This window comes from Phyllobates terribilis, unplaced genomic scaffold (genome assembly GCF_046119375.1).
Source record: "Phyllobates terribilis strain yellow unplaced genomic scaffold, ASM4611937v1 Scaffold_130__1_contigs__length_5004896, whole genome shotgun sequence".
Lineage (NCBI taxonomy): Eukaryota > Metazoa > Chordata > Amphibia > Anura > Dendrobatidae > Phyllobates > Phyllobates terribilis.
Window position 1 is genome coordinate 2,254,503 of NW_027362890.1, and position 22,941 is coordinate 2,277,443.

A 22,941-nucleotide genomic window follows, 5' to 3' on the forward strand; every position below is an offset into this window, starting at 1 on the left:
TCAAAGTGCCACCTTCTCAAGAGAAAGGTACAGTACCTGGGGCACATTGTCAGTCCAGAGGGAGTGGCACCAGACCCGGAGAAGGTCACTGCCATCCAGAAATGGCCGGAGCCGAAGAACCTCAAGGAGGTACGTCAGTTCCTGGGACTAGTAGGATACTACCGGAGGTTTGTAAAAGATTACACCAAGAAAGCAGCGCCTCTGCAAGACCTCCTGGTAGGACAGTCCCCCCAAAGGCAGAAATCCCCCATTCCACTGGGGTGAGGAGCAAGCCGAATCATTTCAAGAGATGAAGGAGATACTGACAGGCGACGAGATCCTAGCCTACCCTGACTACAGCCAACCGTTCTTGCTGTATACTGATGCCAGCAATGAAGGATTAGGAGCTGTCCTAAGTCAGAAGCAGAATGGCCTAGAGAAAGTGACAGCCTATGCAAGCAGGAAGCTCCGCCCGACTGAGAGGAACCCAGAGAACTATAGCAGCTTCAAGTTAGAGTTCCTGGCCTTGGTCTGGGCCATCACTGAAAGGTTCAAGCACTACTTAGCCTCCAGCAAGTTCACTGCCTACACTGACAATAACCCCCTGACTCATCTTGAAACAACCAAGCAAGGAGCCATGGAACAGCGATGGATGGCTCGGCTGTCCAATTACCAATTCACAATTAAATACCGGGCGGGCCGCAAGAACGCCAACGCCGATGCCCTGTCCAGGATGCCTCACCAGTCAGACACAGAAGAAGAAGTGGATGACCTGGAGGAGATTGAGCTACCTGCCTTTCACCGGAATGGGATGATCCACGAGTAACGAGCCTCCAGGAGGCAGCGTGGTAAGGTTCCTCCCTGGAGAAGGATGCGTCTTTCCAAGCAAAACAGCTGTGGAATGAGAGAAGCCGGCTGTTCATCTATCGAGAGAAGCTGTGTCGGAGGTACATCAATCCCAAGACCCACGAGATGGTATGGCAGATAGTGGTCCCCAAGATGGACATCCAGATGGTGTTGGAGGCCTACCACGATCAGGCGGGGCACTTTGGCTGGAAAAAGCTAGAAACCCTGCTAAAGTGTCGATTCTACTGGGTGGGAATGCGCAGCTCCATTGAGAAGTGGTGCAGAGACTGTGGATCCTGTAGCCTCAGAAGCAAAGACTACAGCAGCCAGAAGGCGCCCCTGCAACCCATCAAGATGGCTTGACCCCTGGAGATCGTGGCGCTGGACCATGTCAAACTGTCACCCAGCAGGTCAGGGTACTCCTATGCCCTGACCATGGTAGATCACTACTCCAGGTTCCTGGTGGTCGCCCCTGTCAAAGACCTGACGGCAGAAACAGCAGCAAAAACGTTCCAAGCATATTTCTGCAGACCCCATGGATACCCTGAGCAGGTGCTGACAGACCAAGGCCCAGCCTTCGAGGCCGAGTTGTTCAAAGAGTTCTGCCATTTGTATGTGTGTAGGAAGATAAGAACTATACTGTACCACCCCCAAACCAATGGTCTCTGTGAAAAGATGAACAACATTGTCATCGACCTGCTGAAGACCTTACCACTTGAGGAGAGAAATCAGTGGCCAGACCTACTACCTGACCTGGTAGATCTGTACAATCACATACCTATGAGTTCCACCAATTGCACTCCAGCATATCTCATGCGAGCAAGACCAGGAAAGTTGCCCATGGACCTGGAGCTTGGTGTTGCAGAACCAGAAGCAGATATGTCCACTGAGGACTGGGACACATCCAGACAGGAGCAGTACAGAAGAGTACAAGCCTGTGTCGAAGACAGTCTCGCTAGGGTGAAGGACAAGCAGGAAGACCACTATAATAAGAGTGCGCCAGCAGAACCCTTCACACCAGGATAAGTGGTATTGAAAAGGAAAAGGAGAAACCACAAACTTGATGACCAGTGGGAGACAGAACCCTACCCTGTGTTGAATTTATAGGTTTGATAACAGGAAGACGTGTTTGATTAGCAAAGATGAAGGAAGAACAACTGCAACGGTATCTAGAGACCACCTGAAGTTGTGTCCAGAACTGCTAAAGCCCCAAGAAGAAGTGCCTCTCATCACCCCGGAGGAACCTGAAGAAGCAGTAATCCATACTGATTTAGGAGATTTCCCGGCAGATTGGCCTCAAATAGGAGGAGCAGTCATAATCCCAGTACTCCACTTCTTTCGACAGCCAGAAGACCCTCCACAGCCAGATGAACCTGTAAGTGCTGCAGAAGAGCCTAGTGCTGCAGAAGAGTCAGCTCAAGAAGAATCCCCGGACGAAGCATCCCCGGCAGGAGCAGAGCAAGAAGGCCCAGCCAATGGTGAACTTGCCAGGCCAAAGGGAGGTTAAGGCAGTTTTTCAATACCATCACTAGTAGAACAAATCGGGTAACTGACAACACAGATACCACACATTCTATGAAGAATCCTTTATCGTGATTAGTAATTCTTCTATATAAAGTAAATGACATGTGGGAGTATGGTGATGATTACCGCACCCATCCTTCTAAAATAATTCCAGTGCAGAAGAACAGCATGTAGTCTGACCTGGGTATCAGGGGTGTATTAAGGATAGCCAGGGCCCCGCGTGGCCCCCCCACGTGACGGGTCGGAGGTCACCATATACCTGAAACATTATTATTGAAAAAAATAGCTGCCGAGTGAAACTAACCTAAAAAACATCCATTAATCTAAAATTTACCTTCAGTTAAAAAAAATACTTTACCCATAGTATTGAACAGACCAACTTTAATATGTAATCAAGTCTCTTGCCAATTTTCACAAGGTTTTCATATCAATAGTGCAACAAACACAGAATACAGTAGAAAACATTAACAATATAACACTTCCATTACAATAGAAACATCAGTCATTATATCAATAAAGTGTCAAATGCATAACAATAAATAAATATATATTTTTCAAAAGCTGTCAGAACCATAAACTGTAGAAGCAAAGTATCCTCTCCCTAAGCCTAAGCTCCAGCATACCAGATAGTTTGGGGTATGTTACTTGCTACATTTAATAGGTTAATTTGAACTTTAACCAAGGGATGTTAGTAAAGATTTGTCTCTGGAAGTGTCACCCATTTCCCCTGTATGAGGTTGACCAACCAAACTGGAGGCATGAAGGAAAAAAAAAAGAAAAACCAACAGATTAAGGGAAGACCTCACCTTTTCTGAGTAATATAAGACTCATGTTTAAAGCAATACTGCAGTTTTTTTGTATTACGGCACTGGAGTAGAGCCACTAATCTAAGTTCCCTGCCCCTAGTCTCATCCTTACCAACCGGCATCTTCATCTGTATTCCGTGAGGCTCCTGACGTTCTCCAGCAGTTTGTGACCTGCCGGCTTGCTCCAGTGTTTGCTGGCCTATCAGGAAGTCATAACTCAATTTAAGCCCATGAGATCCAGAACAAGGCCAGCAACAGGCTCCCACACTTACACTGAGAGCTTCTGACCATTACTTCAGGTCAGTCCAAAGTTGCAGTCAAAACATGGCTGTGGGACTGAAGCGGCGCTGGGAAGAGCTGAAGACAGTGGCTAGTAAGTATAATAATAGGGTTAAGGAACCACTAGTTTAGTTGCACCACTCCAGCGCTGAAATAAAAGAAAACAAACCCTGGAGTGGGGCTTTAACCAGGTGACAAAACTGTCACTAGCAGTGATTACTGTGCAGGCGGAGGAGAGCAGAGGTGTGTGATTCCATATACTGCTCTGCATCTATCTCAGGCTGTGTGGAATAATGCCCTGGTACCTGAGGTAGATGCTGAGCGCTGTATGCGACACCTTCTGATCGGACACTGCAGCTCTCATCTCAGTAGTGTCCTGCTGCTGTGAGACTAGAGCTGTAGTGTGCCATCAGCACTTGTAACAAACAGCGCTCAGCATTTAGCCCAGGTGCCTGAAAGTTAGAAGGCAGGTTTTTTTTTTTAACTAGTTAGACATGAGTATTATATACAGAGAAAGCCAGCTCTCATATCCTCTGCGATTGTGCGCTTTATCCTCTGCCTGACACCTCCTGCACATTATTGGGTAACATCATACAGGGAAAAAAGTAAATGCCCCCTTACTTGAAGGGGAAATTGGCATAAAGTTTACAAGTAATTATAAAAACTGAAAATGGCTGCTGTGTCAGTCTGTGTGTTTTGTGAGTAACTTACAGTTTGGCTGGTACTTTGAAGAGGAAACACACGATGGTATGTGCTGTACTTGAATTTTCAATACCTAAAAGAAATGAGGCAAAAAATAATTTTTCTTAACATCTGTTTACACATATACATAGTAACAATCATCCTTCAACCTTAAAAAATAAGTCCATCTAGTTCAACCCATAGCCTAACATGCTGATCCAGAGGAAGGCAAAAAAAAACATGTGGCAAACACTAAGCTCCACATTGGGGAAAAAAATTCCTTCCTGACTCCATACGACAATCAGACTAGTTCCCTGGATCAACGCCCTATCAAGGAATCTAGTATACAGTACTGTGCAAATTAATTGGGACAAAGCCAAAAAAAAACATATTTTTGAATATGTAAGAATAAAATGTTATAATGCACTGTTACATACTAATTTTAGTAAGAAATATGTCCTCCTTTAGCAGATATGAGATTTTCAATGCATTTTGGCATTGATTCTACCAAGTTTTTGCATAAATTCTTCCATTCTTCATCATGGAACCACACTTGTATGGCACTGTTTATCATGCGTTCTTTGGTTGTACAGTCCATTTTGCCAAGACGTCTCTTCACAATGCTCCACAAATTTTCTATAGGATTTAAGTCTGGTGAATTGCCAGGCCAGTCCAGCACTTTTACTTTATTTTCTTCCAGGAATTTCTTCACACACTTGGAATTGTGGCATGGAGAAAAAGTACACTAAACCACTCCTCACAGAAACAAGCTCTCAACTGAAGCTGAGGGGGCAGCTAGCTGTTATTTTCTGACTAAAACCAGTCAAACCACATTTTGTTACTCACGGTTGTACACTCACACCTGTTCAAAAAAGTTAAAACTGGTTTGAATCACTGACTGGTAACCAACTTATGATTTTACTTAAAAAATGCTTTGTCCCAATTAATTTGCACAGCACTGTATAGAACCTGTAATATTATACTTATCAAGAAAGGCATCCATGCCCTTCTTACATGTTAGTAGTGAATCCCTCATTACAACATCATGCGGCAGAGAGTTCCATAGTCTCACTGCTCTTACAGTAAAGAATCCGCGTCTGTGATTATCATTAAACCTTCTTTCCTCCAGACGTAGAAGATGCCCCCTTGTCCCCGTCTCAGGCCTCAGAGTAAAAAGATCAGTAGAAAGGTCTTTGTACTGTCCCCTCATATACTTGTACATAGTAATAAGATCACCCCTAAGCCTTCGTTTTTCCAAACTAAATAACCCCGAGTGAAATTGATAAGAATGTGTGAGTGATATGCGAATGTACTTGAGAAACACTTACTAGAAAGTCACTGGATCTCTGTTTTGTCTTTCTCCAAGAGCTTCTTGGTCCTGACACATGTTCCATTGATCAAAGCATGAGAGAAGTTCCTGCAGACAAACCCTGAAAAACATAATGCGAGTCAGTTCTGACCAGATTGTCATCTACTTTTCTCAGAACGTCTACTTCTACTTCTCTTAACGTGAGAAAATGGCTGTGGATTTTTAACATTTCTTTTACTTTGTTAGTCCCCTTAGGCAACTTGAAACTGAACGTTAGATCACTTGTCTATATTCAAAAGTACTTTTGCATTGCTACATATAGGAAAAATCACTATTGCCTGTGAAGCCCAACCACAGAATGACAGTGTCATGTAAAGAGAACCTATTATGTCCATGTCCTCAAACACTATTGACGCGCCCACTGGGCAGCGGGGTACTTGCCAACCGGGCCTTGATGGATTTGGGGGATGTCACAGTGGCTGGCCCATTCCGTGACCCAGGGTGGTCAGTCCAAAAATAAAAGGGGGGATAAAAATGTAAACTAAAAAGGGGAAGTAGGGTAGGTTTGTAAATGTTCGTGACGCCACCCGTGGTACCCGGTAATGACTACTGGCGCTGCGACAGTCCTCTGAGGCCGGTGTTCCGGGCAGCTTAGTTGGTGCTACTCTCCACGGATAGAGTAGGCCTCAGGGCAGTGTAGATGTGATGTAGAGTGGTGGTTGGTGCTGTGCCGCGGTAGAAAGAACAGGCAGAGATAGCGGTTGAAGTCATCCGAGTCTTTATTCACTTTTTATCAGCTCAGAGCTTCTCTCTGCTGTCACACGGCGAGCTGCGGCCGTCAGGGTGGGGCTCAGCACTTTCCAGGTAGTTCAGGAGCACCTGCCAGGACCCCGCTCTAGTGTGTTCCTCTGTTGCTCAACTTCTCCCGCCGTGTGTTCCCCACTGAGTCCCGTACGGGTGCTGCGATGTCCCTATGGGCAGCGTGTAGTTCCCGGACCGACTGGGCGCCCTTTTTGGTGACTTGTGGTGAGGCTGAGGCGTAAGGCCGGGTCCCTCTGGGTAAACTCAGATTAGGGCATACAGGTGGCGACTCCGCTCCGTCCGTATCCCCCTGGGATCCACATAAGCCTCCGGATTCTTCCGACAGAGACGTGAAGTACAAAGTCAGATCGGGGACCGGTTACCCCTCTTCCGGCCAGGTCCCTCTGGCTAGGCCAGAATAAGGTATACAGGTGGTGGCTCCGCTCTGTCCATATCCCCTGGGATCCTTTCGCCTGTGGAGCTTGACTCCTCTGCTCCCCTCCTGGGCCTCCTACTCTCAGGACCCTGACCGAGACAGAGCCTACAGCAACTCTGCCTCGCTCCTCGTCTCGAGGCCTGAGACCGAGGACCGTGGACCCTCAGCTGGCTGCAGCATTGTGCTGTCTACCGACCAACGACCCACAACCAAAGACAATGATACCAAGATGGCCTCCATATATATATGATCCAGCTAAGTGCTCAAAATAAACGCTTCCTCCACCCTCACTCACTACATGGTTCCCCCTAACTTTGGTTCCCCCCAACTCCTCCAATCCGGCCCGGGGCGGCACTATGGTGCATATAGGCCCCCTTCAGAACTGGAGTGGTGTAGTGTTGAGTGTGTGTTTAGGGTCCTGTGTGGTACTCCATCCTTACCTGGAAGAGGAGATATCACACCCTTAAGTGGGGTGCAATAACTCTGTGGCGACTGAGCCCGCAGGGGCGCCACATTATTGACCTGCAGTGCAGGTTAATAGTATAGAAAGGTGCCCAACTGCTGTACTGAAAGTGCAGCTCATGGGAAAAAAATGGAATTTAAATCATTCCAAGAACCTTTACCGGCCTTCAGTCATACAGGTGTGTACAAAGCGTCTACAATTGCAGCTCATAGCACTGCGAGTGGCTCCTGCAGGCACGTGTGACGCTCACAGTCCTCCCTGGGAAGATGGGGGGGTACTCGGAGCCGGGTCAGATGTTGGGGGATGTAGCCGTGGCCAGGACCCGTTCCGTGCCCAGGGCCGTCACATTAAAAGATTTAATGGGCTTTCAGGGTTGGTGTTAATCGAGTGGTTGTATTGACTACACCACCTGTGGTGCCTGGTGATTCTTCACCAGCTCTGCGTTCAATCCTCTGAAGCGGGATGTAGTGGCAGCAGAAGATGGTACTACTCCCCACAGGAGGAGCAGGGCCTCAGGGAAAAGAGGACAAGAGGATGGGAGCTGTTGTGGAAGATGTTGTGGGGTGTAGTGCGGTGCCGCGTTGCAATAAGAAACCGGAGGCCATAGGGGTAGTCTTCCAAGCTTTACTCACGGTAGAATGCACAGCTGCAAGGCTTCTCCCTGCTCCTCACGGCGCGCTGCGGCCACCAGGACCGGGGGTCCGACAACCTCCAGGTAGTTCAGGTGCTTTGGTCAGGACCCCGCACCAGAGTTTTCCTAGACTTTCCCACTAGGTCCTCTCCTGTCCGTTTGTGGTGCGTGTACTAAGGCCGGGTCTCCCTCTGGACTATGCACAGAACAAGGGTACGGGTGGCGACTCCGCTCCATTACCCGGTGGGATCCACTGAGCGTCCGGGCTTCTCTGACTAAGACTTGTAGTGACAGAGTCAGATATCGGGGGCCGGTACCCCTTTTGCAGCAGGAATCCCTCAGACTAGGCCAGAATAGTGAGGACAGGTGGCGTATACCGCTCAGTCTGCATCCCCCTGGGATCCTTTTGCCTGCGGAGCTTTACTCCTCCGCTCCCCTCCAGGCCTTCTTAAGTAAGGACCTTGACCGGGTAGAGACAGCCGTTAACTCTTGCCCGTTCCTCGACACAAGGCCAGAGTTCGAGGACCGTGTCCCCATCAACTGCAGGTTCACACAGAAAGCCACGTTCAGCGATGAAGATCACAATCAAAGACCTTGAACTTAAGATGGCTGGCTATTAAATATGAATTTAGTACGTGTAACCTCTAAGTGTATCCTCCACCCTCACCCACTACTAGGTTCCCCCTTACTTTCGTTCCCCCATCTCCACTTATCCCGGCTGGGGCAGCACCCTGGTGCCTTAAAGCCCCCCTACAGGTGGGAGAGATGTAGTGTTGAATGCAGAGGTGGGGTCCTGACAGCTGCACCATCCTTACCTCGAAGGAGAGATACCACACCTCATTAAAGAGATGCAGTACCCCTGTGGCGACCGAACCCTCAGGGGCGCCACACACGCCCTGGCACTTTGACTGACAGCTGGCTCTACAGTTGATGCACTGCATCGCGAGAGGTCAAATTGCTAGGGTGTGCTTACAGCAGCCACTCACATACTCACATGTATGACTGAAAACCGGCGGTTCTTGTGATGAAGTCTATTTCTCTCTTCTCTTCTCTCAAACAATCCTGCTATTACATATAGACGCTCAAAAAAATTAAAATATCTTCTGGTAACAGCCACCTGGGGGGGGGGCCAGCAGCTAAGGGTTTATTTGGATCCAAGGGCCCAAGCTGGGGCTGCCACCCATGTGGCTCTTGTGTGGCGTGCCCCAATATGGAGTCTACGAAAATCTTTACAAATTCAAATGGTACGAAGCAATATAAGATTACTCATACCATCACATGTACCACAGTTGGGGTGATCTACTGTGCAAAATGCCCTTGCAACAGAATATATGTAGGCCTTACATCAAGAGAACTCTGAAGAAGAACCAGAGAACGCGTCTTGGATATCAAGGCAGCAAAAGAAACTGACAATGTGGATGAGCTCAAGACATTACCGCGTCACTTTAAGAAGTTTCATAACAGTGACCCTTCTGGTCTCCAGGTGAGTGGTTTTGATAAGGTCTACCCAGGCACTAGAGGAGGTAACTGGAAAAAAATCCTGGCACAGAAGGAGGCAAGGTGGATCACTGTGTTGAACACCTTAACCCCCCATGGTCTCAATTGTTTAATTTCTTTAATATTGTTGGGTGGTTCCTAGTGGAGTGCATTGTATTATGGTCGTTTTACTTTTACTTTTATATTAATTGTTTTTATTCGTTTATACTTACGTTTTCTTCTTTCCTTCTCTTCTTAGTTCTTTCGCCTGACGTTTGCTATTTTTCAGAGTTGGTCATCTTCTTGAGCGTCATCATCACCAGTGCATTTGAACCTCTTTTTATATTTTAAAGAATTTAAATATCTTCTAGTAATATATGTATAATGTCATGCATTTATGTGCCCCATGCCTTTTTGTTATATAAATATATTTTTCATCTCATCATATTTTTCACTACATATTCACTAGCACAATTGCACTGTATGGGTCATATTATATGATAGGTGTCACACTATCTAACATATATCATAGATATATAATTTTTTCATATGATATATATTCTCCTATAACATTTTCACGTTATTATCTCATATACTTTCCCTGCTATCCTGTTATTAATTTCCAGGGCAGTTCCCTTGTTAGCTAGCACTCACACACCTTTTATCTTTGCCCATGGTTTTCTTCATGAGTTCCACAGTGGAACACACACTGACTTCTCCTTTCCTAGACACGCTCCTTTTTTCCTTCGTGTTCCACAGTGGAACGCACACTGATCTCTCTTTCCCCAGACATGCCTATTACATCACTTCTGCTATATGCAGTCCACCCTGAGACGCACGCCGACGCCGCCTTCTACGGAGGTGCTGCGCTCCATGGAGACGCGGCTCGCCCAAGGAGGTCACGATCGGCTCACTGCAGCATGGCGCCATGCAAATATATACATTCATAGATGTTCGAAATTGACTGCCCAGTATGGACATTTTTGATTGGCCAAATTCCCTTTAAATACTTTACATTCACATTTCAACATTACATCCTCGTCAAAGCCAGTGGCAAAACGCGCGTTGGATCCGGGAAGTTCTCATGGGGTCAGTAATAGTTATCATCATTTCATATTGTGTGCTACCTTTTTACCTGTTGTCATGTATGTCACACGTCATTTGCCATGTAATTATTTATTCTGACTATTTTCTGGTTGATAGAGACATTACTGCTAATGTCCACAGCACTGTAAACCAGATTTTTATTTACATCTAGAGTAGTATGGAGCAGTTTACTTTGCACTGAGCACTTTATATTCTCCCTCTACATACCTTACTATTTATTTATAGATTTTTTATACTGCTAATCCAGTGTAGATTATTCACTATGTGACAGCATTTTTGTGGCACACTTGTAATTTATAATAAGTCTACTTTTGTACCCCCTAGCCTGACCGCTCTCTTTTTGTGTTACTTCTTCTCCCTCGTTTTGCACATACGATTCCGCATGCGGGTTGTCAAGCGTTTTTCAAGCGATTTTAGCATCACTTGGAAAAGTGCTTGACAACTTGGTCACACTATATAAATCCATGCAACCGTTAGTTAAAAAAAAGAATAAAAATGGTAAAAAATAAAAAAACAAATTATACTCACCTTCCAATGGCCCCCGGTCTCCTTATCCGATGCGACCCGTCGCATGACTAAATGACGTCATGAAAGGTCCTTTTAGACCATCGCGAGCCGCCGGGGAGCCAGGACGCATCACTAAGGAGACCGGGGGCCATCAGAAGGTGAGTATAAGGTTTATTTTTTATTTTAAATTCTTTGTTTTTTAACAGGTACTATGGTACCCGGGTCTGGAGGAGAGTCATCTTCTCCAGACCCGGGTACCATCCGCACATTGAACTGCATAATATCTGCATGTGTACATGTAGCGATTCAATGCAAGTCAATGGCGGCAAAAACGCCGTGCTTGCGCAAAATAATTGGTAGTGCTGTGGATTTTTCCGCAATGATAATAAGCAGCGGAAACCTCCGCAGCATCTGCACAGCACATGCGGATTATCATTGGGGAACATTGCAGACCTTCTACCAAGCGTTTAAGCGTTCCTGCGGCGAAATTGCCGCTGCGGAAACGCTTAAAAAACGCATAGTGGGCACACAGCCTTACGCGGTGAAATGAGCTGCATCTGGATCTCGTTCACCTAAAGGGACTGTCAGCACAGAATGACTGTTCAAACTAAGTCCCAACTCTCGGTGCTTCATGACGGGGCCAATCATTTATATACACCTTCCCACCTGCTTGTTTGCCCTCTATCCACACCCTCCTCTTCTTTGATTGACAGCTCTGGCTTCATAGAACCAGAGAAGGAAGGAGACCGAGGTGAAACAAGCAGGTGGGAAGGAGTATATAAAGGATTGGCCCACGCCGTGATCCACGGAGCGCTTGTACCTGGTTTCAATAGTCATTCTGTGCTGACAGTCCCTTTAAAATCAGTGTTTCCCAAACTCCAGTCCTCACGGCCCCCCACAGGTCATGTCTTCAGGATTTCCATAGTATTGCACAGGTGAGAGAATTCCTGATTCCTTGATGATACTTTCATCACATGTGTAATGTAGCACCCTGAGGATTCGGCTGCTACAGGGGTATTGCACCTCAAGCCAGAGGTGTGGTATTCCACTCCCGGGTAAGGATGGAGTGTGGAACTGAGCTCAGTAGGCTGCATGCACTACATACATCCCATTTCCGGGGGACAGATCAATGGTACTCCCACTAGGTATATGTGCAGGTACGACAGTGTCTGTCCCTGGCTGGAGTGGGAGGGGGGTGGAACATCCCAGTAGTGTAGGGGCAGATAGGGGGAGCAGTCTGGGTAATGCTAGGAGCTCATTGGGTGCTGGTCACCTGAGCTCACACATAGAGGGAGTATATAAGGTGGGAACCATCTTAGATCAGGGTCAGACAGGCAGACAGTTACCAGTCAGTCTTTTGTAGAGGGTCAAGCAGTCCTGAAAGAAGAGAGAGAGGAGAAGAGAAGGACCCAGAGGGGAAGAAGAGGGAACCCCAAGAGCCCAAATACAACCAGAAGGGTGAAGGGTTGGCACAAGGGTACCGGATCCCAAGCTGGTGGAGGGCACTAATCCTCAGCCAGAGACCGGAGGTTGTGGGCAGGATCTGCCACGACCCCCCCACTAAATCCACTGCGAAGGCACACCGAGTATAGGGTCAGGGAACCCAGAGACAAGGGTTTTACCAACAAGAGGCCCGAGGGAGCCGGACATAAGTGGATCCCTGGTGGGGAAGGCCAGAGAAAAGGAACGTCAGAAAGGGAGCTCAGGATCACGCTCCAGAATTACCTGGGGGTTGGCCGAGTCCAGGACCTGGTGGACGCAGCACGGCTCGGGCGGTCACTCAAGGCCGGAGTGACCAGCACAACAGCAGTAAGTAAAAACCCTGAACTGCACAGCCCGACTCTGAGTCTTATTACCATCCTCACTGCACCACCACAACCACCACCCTCTACAACTGACCCCCTGAGGCTATACCCCTCCCGTTGGGGGTTATACTACCAGAAGCTGCACACACACCACCAGCCTCAGCGGACCCTGCTGCAGCGGCGGCCGTATTGACCGCAAATCAACGGGTGGCGTAGTCGACACTAAAGAACATCCAGCAACATCTGTAGGACTGCCACACTCTGAGCTTGACACCCTGGGCACGGACCGGGTCACCGCCACTCGGAGACTACAACCCCCATCTGATCCGGCTCCGGGTATCCCCCAAACAACACTGGCCCAGGGGGCGCGTCAACTTTGGCGTAGTCGGCAGGATTACGTGCCCGCAACAACCGGGTACTGCGTGCCTGAAGAAAAGTTCACCGTTACCTCAAAAAGAAGTCTCCCGCCGGTTCCGGAGGGTCCCCGCCAACGGACCCCATCACAGGTCGTTTCCCGCCGGTTGTCCGCCATTTGCAGCTTTTTCCCGCCATCCATGGAGTTTCCCGCCACTGGGAGACGATTCCCGCCATTTCCAAAGATTTCCCGCCTTGGAAGAGCGGACGCCATTATGGGCGTGCCAGAGGGTGGCAAAAGGCCACCTCCCATCGTGGGCCAGGTCGAAGAATGGCGCCAAAAGCGGAAACCGCGCCCACCAACAGAGACTGTGATGCTGGAAGTGTCCATCAGCGTGAGAGAACTGCCCCTGGAACTGACAATCACTAAGTTGCCCCGGGACCACCCTCAATGTGGGCGGAGACGGAACAAAAGAGCGAAGATGGGTGCAGCCTGGAGGGGTCTGGAGAGAGCGCACCCGGAGACAAGAAGTCTGGAGAGGAGTCCAGAGAAAGCGTACCCGGAGATGGAGGGAGAGACAGGCAGCACCGACCCAGTGGTCAGGAGCCTGCTGCAAGCAACAACCCCACTAGGCTTAGTGGAGATCCTAGCACAGCTCCCCCGAGACCGGGAGTGTGCACAGACCGCGCTGGAGGGCCTCGCAAGGAGGATGGCCCAGGTGCAGCAAGACACGCTGACGGAGTGGAGCCGTGAGATGGCCCAGCAGACCGGAACCCGTCAGCGGAGCACGCCACCCGAGACGAGGAGACAGACCGCCTCTGAGGATGGTGCAGGAGGAGTGAAGGCCGGAGACGGCGCCGAGAAGGGAGCTGAACGGACGGAGGCAGGTAAAGGGGACGTCTTTACCCCGAGCCGAGAAACCGTGTACCTGTCCCAGCTCCCCGTCGCAGAGCCCGAAATTCCCCCTGCCGTGCCCGTCGCTGCATCGTCACCGTGCCGGACTAGGCCTCAAGTAGAAGCCGCGGCCGCGACCCCTGTGACGTCACACGCCTCGACCCTGAGCGCGACCAAACAGGAAATACCAACGGCCTGGTCGCAAGGTCTAGTACCTCCGGGCGCCGCAATTCCAACAGCGCCCCCTACCTCCGCGGAGCCACCGGCCTGGTCGCAGGGCCGAGTACCCCCGGGCGCCGCCGTCCTTACGGTGCCCTTTACCTTTAGGGTGCCCGAAGCCTGGTCGCAAGGCCTGGTCAACCCAGGCGCCGCTACCATCAACGCGCCCTCAACATCTCGAGTGCCGCACCTGGGCGAAGATCTATTTGCCCAGCACACGTGCCCGGATGGGCAGCCCTTTGTATGGCCCCAGGAGTACTACCAACTGGAACTCCAAAGAGCAAGGCCCCTGTGCGAGCCCCTGATTCCGGCTCCGAAGCCCGTCAGGAGAACCCCGCTCCCGCTAGAAGAAGCACAATTCGAGTGGGACCCCACCGGATGAGACCTCATGGGGTTCACTCAAGAAACGCGGGCAGCCGCAGCAGAGCGAGTGGAGTGCTGCCGCCAGCAGTTGGCAGCCTTCGAGCAAGAGCGGAAAGAGAGGCGGATCCGTGAGCAGCGGCTGCAGGAACAGAGCGCAGGGCAGAAGAGCCGGACCAGGAGGAACCCCCGTGCAGCTCATGGTCCCCGTACCACCGGGACTGTGATTAAATTCAACCTGCAGCATGGGTGGGGCTTCATAAGAGACCACCACACCCCCGGCGACGTCTTTGTCACCCGCAGAGACGTAGAGAGCCATCTGCCGGAGGGACACAGAGGTCGTGACCTGTACGTAGGGGACGAGGTCACATTCACCCGGCACAAGTGTGCCAAAGGACCCTACGCCCTCCATGTGCATCGCCTGACGGAGGAGGAGCTGCGGTGTGAGGAGGAGCAAGAGGACCCGGACGGGTCTGAAGACAAAGAAGGAGCAGGAGGACGCCGTTGTTAAAGTACGGTAAAGAGACTGTAAATAGTTACCCGTCGGGGTACAGTGAACTGTTGCTGCTTTAAATATGTCCCCGTTGGGACAAGTGTAAACTGTTACCCGTATGTCCCTTAATCCCACTGACCGAGGACTGAGAGCGGTCATTCCTTCCTTATACCTGGCCGAGGACTGAGAGCGGCCACTTTCCCCCTGTATATAGTTGCGCTTTCTAAGGCGCCCCCTACTGGTTTTATAAGGAAACCGTTTTTCTACAAGAGACTGTCGCACTTTACCCGGTCACAAGTCACACCGTGGCCGGAGGAGCAAGAGTGTTAACAAGAATATTGATATATATATAATGTTTTATATGTTATTGTTGTTATGAAAAATTGTATGTTTGATGTTTTTATTCTCTTACAGCCCGAGGACGTGCTGTGATTTACCAAGGGGGAATGTAGCACCCTGAGGATTCGGCTGCTACAGGGGTATTGCACCTCAAGCCAGAGGTGTGGTATTCCACTCCCGGGTAAGGATGGAGTGTGGAACTGAGCTCAGTAGGCTGCATGCACTACATACATCCCATTTCCGGGGGACAGATCAATGGTACTCCCACTAGGTATATGTGCAGGTACGACAGTGTCTGTCCCTGGCTGGAGTGGGAGGGGGGTGGAACATCCCAGTAGTGTAGGGGCAGATAGGGGGAGCAGTCTGGGTAATGCTAGGAGCTCATTGGGTGCTGGTCACCTGAGCTCACACATAGAGGGAGTATATAAGGTGGGAACCATCTTAGATCAGGGTCAGACAGGCAGACAGTTACCAGTCAGTCTTTTGTAGAGGGTCAAGCAGTCCTGAAAGAAGAGAGAGAGGAGAAGAGAAGGACCCAGAGGGGAAGAAGAGGGAACCCCAAGAGCCCAAATACAACCAGAAGGGTGAAGGGTTGGCACAAGGGTACCGGATCCCAAGCTGGTGGAGGGCACTAATCCTCAGCCAGAGACCGGAGGTTGTGGGCAGGATCTGCCACGACCCCCCCACTAAATCCACTGCGAAGGCACACCGAGTATAGGGTCAGGGAACCCAGAGACAAGGGTTTTACCAACAAGAGGCCCGAGGGAGCCGGACATAAGTGGATCCCTGGTGGGGAAGGCCAGAGAAAAGGAACGTCAAAAAGGGAGCTCAGGATCACGCTCCAGAATTACCTGGGGGTTGGCCGAGTCCAGGACCTGGTGGACGCAGCACGGCTCGGGCGGTCACTCAAGGCCGGAGTGACCAGCACAACAGCAGTAAGTAAAAACCCTGAACTGCACAGCCCGACTCTGAGTCTTATTACCATCCTCACTGCACCACCACAACCACCACCCTCTACAACTGACCCCCTGAGGCTATACCCCTCCCGTTGGGGGTTATACTACCAGAAGCTGCACACACACCACCAGCCTCAGCGGACCCTGCTGCAGCGGCGGCCGTATTGACCGCAAATCAACGGGTGGCGTAGTCGACACTAAAGAACATCCAGCAACATCTGTAGGACTGCCACACACTGAGCTTGACACCCTGGGCACGGACCGGGTCACCGCCGCTCGGAGACTACAACCCCCATCTGATCCGGCTCCGGGTATTCCCCAAACAACACTGGCCCAGGGGGCGCGTCATGTAATACTGAGGAAATCCTGAAAACCTGACCTGTTGGGTGCCATGAGGACTGGAGTTTGGGAAACACTGCTTTAAATGGAGCGGTGCTGCAGTTTTATTATTCAGCAATTAACAATTTCTTAAGCAATGAGAAAATGCAGTCCCTAATGATGTCCTCTGACAATAAGCGGATCACGGACAGCAGATGCATTGGGTTCTGCATTTCTTGGAGAATGGGATGGGGCAGCTTCTGTCTTCTCAGTGATACAATCAGGAAGGAGATGCAGCGTGAGACAATCCCTGTCTACATCTTTGATCTGATCATCAATACAGAGGGCTGATTGGTGAAGACAGAGGGAAAGGCTAATAAAATTATTAAAAAAAAACGTAGTTTTTCGGCTGCCACTTCCTCTGGGGTCAGTATGCCAACCTCATTGACTTCATAGCACTTGCCAGAGTGGGCAGACACGATTTTATTGCCTTTACACACGTCACCTCCACACAGGGCGATGCTGCTACGACGCCTCTGTAGTGATCAAACGTGGAGTCAAACAGCAGGGCTTTAAGAGGGCTGCCCTTTTCAATCTTGGGACTAAAACACAAAAATAAGACATCCTGTTAAGGGGGATAAAGGTAAGTAACAGCGTTCAGTCCAGAGTGATGAATTCCAAAAGACAAAGTTTATTCCGCCATCACATAACGTTTCGACCTGTTATAGATCTTTATCAAGTATATACAAAGACATACAGGGATACTGATCCCCTTTAAGGAAAATCAGTGGCCAGAACCCTTTAAATTCCCCTTAAATGGTCCAAAACTGAAACTGTGGGAACAGTATAATCCACTTAGGGTTCAGCAAACTTACAGTCAAGGGTTTGATAAAATTATCTACACCCTTGTGTCTCCAGAAAGCATAGCGTACGTTCACGTGCTGAAAATGCCGACCAGTGCTGGAGTGAGCGGAGGTCCGCAGCTTGTGACACTCCTGCTGTAGTGAAACTACAGGTCCCAGCAGACTGACGGTCTCTCATCAAGTTATGCTGGGAGCCGCAGTTTCACAAATAGTGCTAGAGGATCCATGTCAGAAATATGAGGCTGCCACTAGGGTTTCTCCCACAAATATGTAATCGGACGTGGAGCAGATCTGCACGTGGATGAGCCATATTCTCTATCTGTGAACATACTACTCCTTCACTCAGATTCTAAGTGGTTCTGCAGCGCATCTGTGCAGAGCAAGCTGTCAATCAAAATCCAGGCCGGGTTTACAGCCGTCGCCCCTGATATAGCGAGCGGTGCTGTGATCCAAGACTGTAGCCGCTCCGTGCACAACGATGAGTGAAGGCCGGCGGCTGCAGGGAGGAAAGAAGTTAATTTTCTCCCGGTACCTACACTATCAATAAGGCGGCCGAGCAGCATTGTAACAATATTTATCTGCAGATTAACCCTATACCTGCAGGTACATAGCATTCTCCAAGGTGACAGGTTCCCTTTAATAAAGAGAAGATGGATAGAGCCGCATTAGTCCGTACTCACGGTGGAAGCCTCCTGACAACTTCTTGAAGAACACTTTCCACATTTGTTCCAAGCTTCTCCGACATCTAATAGAAATAAACAGAGAAATGAATTTCTTAATACAGTTTAGAACTCGGCTACAACGAATCAGAAGAAATGAAACCTGTTTGAAGCTGACAAGCAATCAAGCCCCTCCGTAAGCCACACAGAACATGGCTACTTATGTCATCTGCAGGTGATTAAAGGAACCTGTCATGTTGAAATGGTATAAGATCTGTAGGGGGTGTTGTAGAGCAGAGAAGTTGATCAGACTGATAGACATATCTGTGGGAAGAGAGTCAGCAAAACTGGCATTTTATGCAGTGAAAAGTCCTGCCGTATGTACACTAGTCCAGTGGGCGGTCCTACTAAGTGATTGACAGTTCCCTGTATGACCATGCAGGCAAAGATAGCTGTCAATCACTAGTAGGACCGCCCACTGGACTCATCTGTACAAACAGCAGGATTCCACTGAATAAATTGATACAGGAAAAATATCTATCTTTGTTCCGTATTAGCCAGTAGATAGAAGAGTATTTAGATTTGAGAGTCCTCAGTGGTTGATACCATCTTTTCCGTTAGCCATTAAAAGGTAACAAATTACAAGCTTTCCAGACTACTCAGGTCTCAGGTCTGCCTGATGAAGAAGCCTGAGTCGTCTGGAAAGCTTGCAATTTGTTACCATCTTTTCAGTTAGCCATTAAAGGTATCAACCACCGAGGACTCTCAAATCTAATGAATAAATTACAATTTATACTGAATCTTCTCCCACAAACCTATATATCGTTCTGCTCAGTTTCTCAGGGATAAAACCTGTACATCTGAATGGGGCTTTAATGTTGTTATTACAATCATGTAAACGCAGATCACAAAATCTTTCATATGATCATTTTTTTAACACCTAAAACCCCAATGGGTCGTTCTTAGACCTGTGTAGCTTACCAAGCCCAATTTCTAAAAGTTGCAAGAGTGCTGTAAAATAGGAAGCTGCACATTTTTGCACAAAAATGATGCGTCACAAAAGTTTTTTTTTTTTTTAACACCAAAAATTGATGTAAATTCCTCGCTACATTGCCCCTTTTCCAGCCACATTTTGAAGAAAAAAATAAAAAGACAAGGTACAGACAGCGGAGTTAAATTTGCCTACAGGAATGATTTTGATCTGGAGCGCATCGTACCCGGATACAGTCACTAGCGGGAACGTCAAACATCTTCTCAATTTGTTTCTCCACCCTTTCCGGATCTGCATTCTTCAAGTCTATCTAAAAGCAAAAGTATAAATACTAATTATTTATCAAAGCTGGACAACATCTAGAAACCATATAATAAACCTGGCTTAAAATATAGTGTGAACAAGAGTTTAGGGAGAGATGTACAACTGGCCCTGGCCTATAAAAGGGATTGTGTAATCGTACAAAACTAGCAAAAATGTAAAGTGCCCGGAAAACAAGGAACGTGCAATTTACCTCTTAGTAAAATCCTATGCTTTCTCAAGAACAGAGGAATTTTAATTTCATATATTTTTTTTAATCAAATCATTTTTATTGAAAAACTCCAACTACAAATATTCCATCTTTCAAATAACATACACGACATAGTAATTCCATAGTAAAAATATGAACAAAGTATCTGAACTTCAATTCCCATAACCCACCCTAAACCCAAATCCCAACACTCCAGAGAGAACCATTTTCAGAGCAGTTCTAGAATAACGGACTATAGCATTCGTAGAAGGGGAAGAAGATAAAAAAGTGACTAACAAAGGGGTAGCAGCGTTTTAATGTTATCATTTACTGCTTGATGCCGGAGCCGGGGAGTGCACGCTGAAAACTGTTGCAGGCTGCTGTAATCACAGGACACAAGCAAACAGCATGGCATTTCCTATCAGCAGGGAGGAAGTAAAGGGAACAGTAATGAAAGTCTCCTCCTACTCCGCTCCATATTGAAATGAATAGTGTGCATCCTGCAAATGAGATGCATACAGCAAACAATTGATTTTCCATACATAGGTTTTGAGTTGACCACTGGATATACACACGTGTATCACTAATTACCAGAACTGGAAATCGAAAAAAAAGACGAGCAAGTTTGGGGTGAATCCTGCCTTCATTACTGCACAGCCGCTCAGAGGGATCGGTACTAGGAACAGCAGGAGTGCCGGCGATGGTCACAGATTTACCTGCTGCGGGACTGAAGGAGTCTGATCGCGCTCGGCTCGAAGCTTTTTACCTTGTTTACGACAGGAATAATTGAACGCTGTGCTTCAAAGGCCAGGAAGAAGTTTGCCACCGTTTGTGCTTGAATACCCTTAAGGGGGGGAAAAAATATATATACATATATACAAATACTGAAACATCTAAATGCATTAGAACATCAAACCCGGTGAACCGGTAAATGACTTGTCCTCCAGGGATACAGGCTACTGTCATTCAGTAATTATTTCATAGGAATTTTACATTTTATGTGATCACCACGCTAGAATGTAAATGGAGAAAAACACAACACAACTCCTCACCATATGAAGATATTTTGTGTTATAGAACAGGATTTCTGTGGCAAAACAAGACTGATTTACTATGTATGCACCATAGCCTTCATTTGATGTCACTTACTGTCACCTGTCACCTTGCCCCAACTCTGCAATCCCCAATATCACTCCATGACCTCAATGGGGTCACTATAAAATTCTAAAGAGGACTGGTCATGTCTCTATTAGAAAATAGACACACTTAGGATAGAAACAATATGAACATATACCCTGCTATAAGTAAGTAAAAAGCAATAGGAAATATACAGTGCCTACAAGTTGTATTCAACCCCCTGCAGATTTAGCTGGTTTGATAAGATGCAAATAAGTTAGAGCCTTCAAACTGCAAACGAGAGTAGGTTTTATGAACAGAAGCATAAATCTTACAAACCAAAAAGTTATGTTGCTCAGTTGAATTTTATTACATTTTTAACATAAGTGTGGGTCAATTATTATACAACCCCTATGTTTAATATTTTGTGGAATAACCCTTGTTTGCAATTACAGCTAATAATCGTCTTTTATAAGACCTGATCAGGCCGGCACAGGTCTGTGGAGTTATCTTGGCCCACTCCTCCATGCAGATCTTCTCCAAGTTATCTAGGTTCTTTGGGTGTCTCATGTGGACTTTATTCTTGAGCTCCTTCCACAAGTTTTCAATTGGGTTAAGGTCAGGAGACTGACTAGGCCACTCCAACACCTTGACTTTTTCCCTCTTGAACCAGGCCTTGGTTTTCTTGGCTGTGTGCTTTGGGTCGTTGTCTTGTTGGAAGATGAAATTACGACCCATCTTAAGATCCTTGATGGAGGAGCGGAGGTTCTTGGCCAAAATCTCCAGGTAGGCCGTGCTATCCATCTTCCCATGGATGCGGACCAGATGGCCAGGCCCCTTGGCTGAGAAACAGCCCCACAGCATGATGCTGCCACCACCATGCTTGACTGTAGGGATGGTATTCTTGGGGTCGTATGCAGTGCCATCTAGTCTCCAAACGTCACGTGTGTGGTTGGCACCAAAGATCTCGATCTTGGTCTCATCAGACCATAGAACCTTGAACCAGTCTGTCTCAGAGTCCTCTAAGTGATCATGAGCAAACTGTAGACGAGCCTTGACATGACGCTTTGAAAGTAAAGGTACCTTACGGGCTCGTCTGGAACGGAGACCATTGCGGTGGAGTACGTTACTTATGGTATTGACTGAAACCAATGTCCCCACTGCCATGAGATCTTCCCGGAGCTCCTTCCTTGTTGTCCTTGGGTTAGCCTTGACTCTTCGGACAAGCCTGGCCTCAGCACAGGAGGACACTTTCAAAGGCTGTCCAGGCCGTGGAAGGCTAACAGTAGTTCCATAAGCCTTCCACTTACGGATGATGCTCCCAACAGTGGAGACAGGTAGGCCCAACTCCTTGGAAAGGGTTTTGTACCCCTTGCCAGCCTTGTGACCCTACACGATCTTGTCTCTGATGGCCTTGGAATGCTCCTTTGTCTTTCCCATGTTGACCATGTCTGAGTGCTGTTCACAAGTTTGGGGAGGGTCTTAAATAGTCAGAAAAGGCTGGCAAAAGAGATCTTTAATCCACACATGTGAAGCTCATTATTCTTGGTGCCTGAACTACTTTTTAATACTTTAGGGGGACCAAACAGAATTCTTGTGGTTTGAGGGGTTGAATAATAAATGACACTCTGAATTAACTTTTAACGTTTAAAAAAAAAAAAAAAAATTTGCTGCAGTGCATTTCCCACTTCCAGGCTGATCTACAGTACAAATGTCACAATGCCAAGTTAATTCCGCATGTGTCAACCAGCTAAATCTGCAGGGGGTTGAATACTACTTGTAGGCACTGTATATAATATAGGGTACTTAGTAAACATGTTGTTTGATTAAAAAAAAAGCCATCCCACCAGCATCAAGGTGTACCCAGTCAGTTATGTGAAGTATATAATAAAATACACTTTAGTACAATATTAGTATCTTGTTCCTTTAAATCTGCAGCTACTTCTGTCACCATGGTAACTGCATTCATACTCAGCCAATAGGATTGCTCGGTTTGAATTTGAAGAAAAAAAAAAAAAAGTCCTATATGGTCAGTTTGTTCCATCTCATCTGAGTGTGAAGACAGACACCTGCGATCAGCGAGATTATAGGTATAAGACGTGATATAATATAACGGACGGAGCCGCATCCCATCACACGCACTCAGCGACCACAACTGACAGGAATCAGCACATTTATCAGAGGAGAAGTCATTATTCCCCAACACATGATAAGTGA

General features: G+C 47.8%; 1 protein-coding gene across 1 annotated transcript in view; it reads left to right on the forward strand.

Moving 5' to 3' along the window:
- LOC141203890 (microtubule-associated serine/threonine-protein kinase 3-like) overlaps positions 1–9,582 on the forward strand; it is a 70,214-nt gene extending 60,632 nt beyond the window's left edge. The window contains exon 15 of the mRNA XM_073663864.1: positions 9,491–9,582. Coding sequence (XP_073519965.1) covers positions 9,491–9,582 — 92 coding nt within the window. The remainder of the gene's footprint in view (positions 1–9,490) is intronic.
- Positions 9,583–22,941: the final 13,359 nt, after the last annotated feature.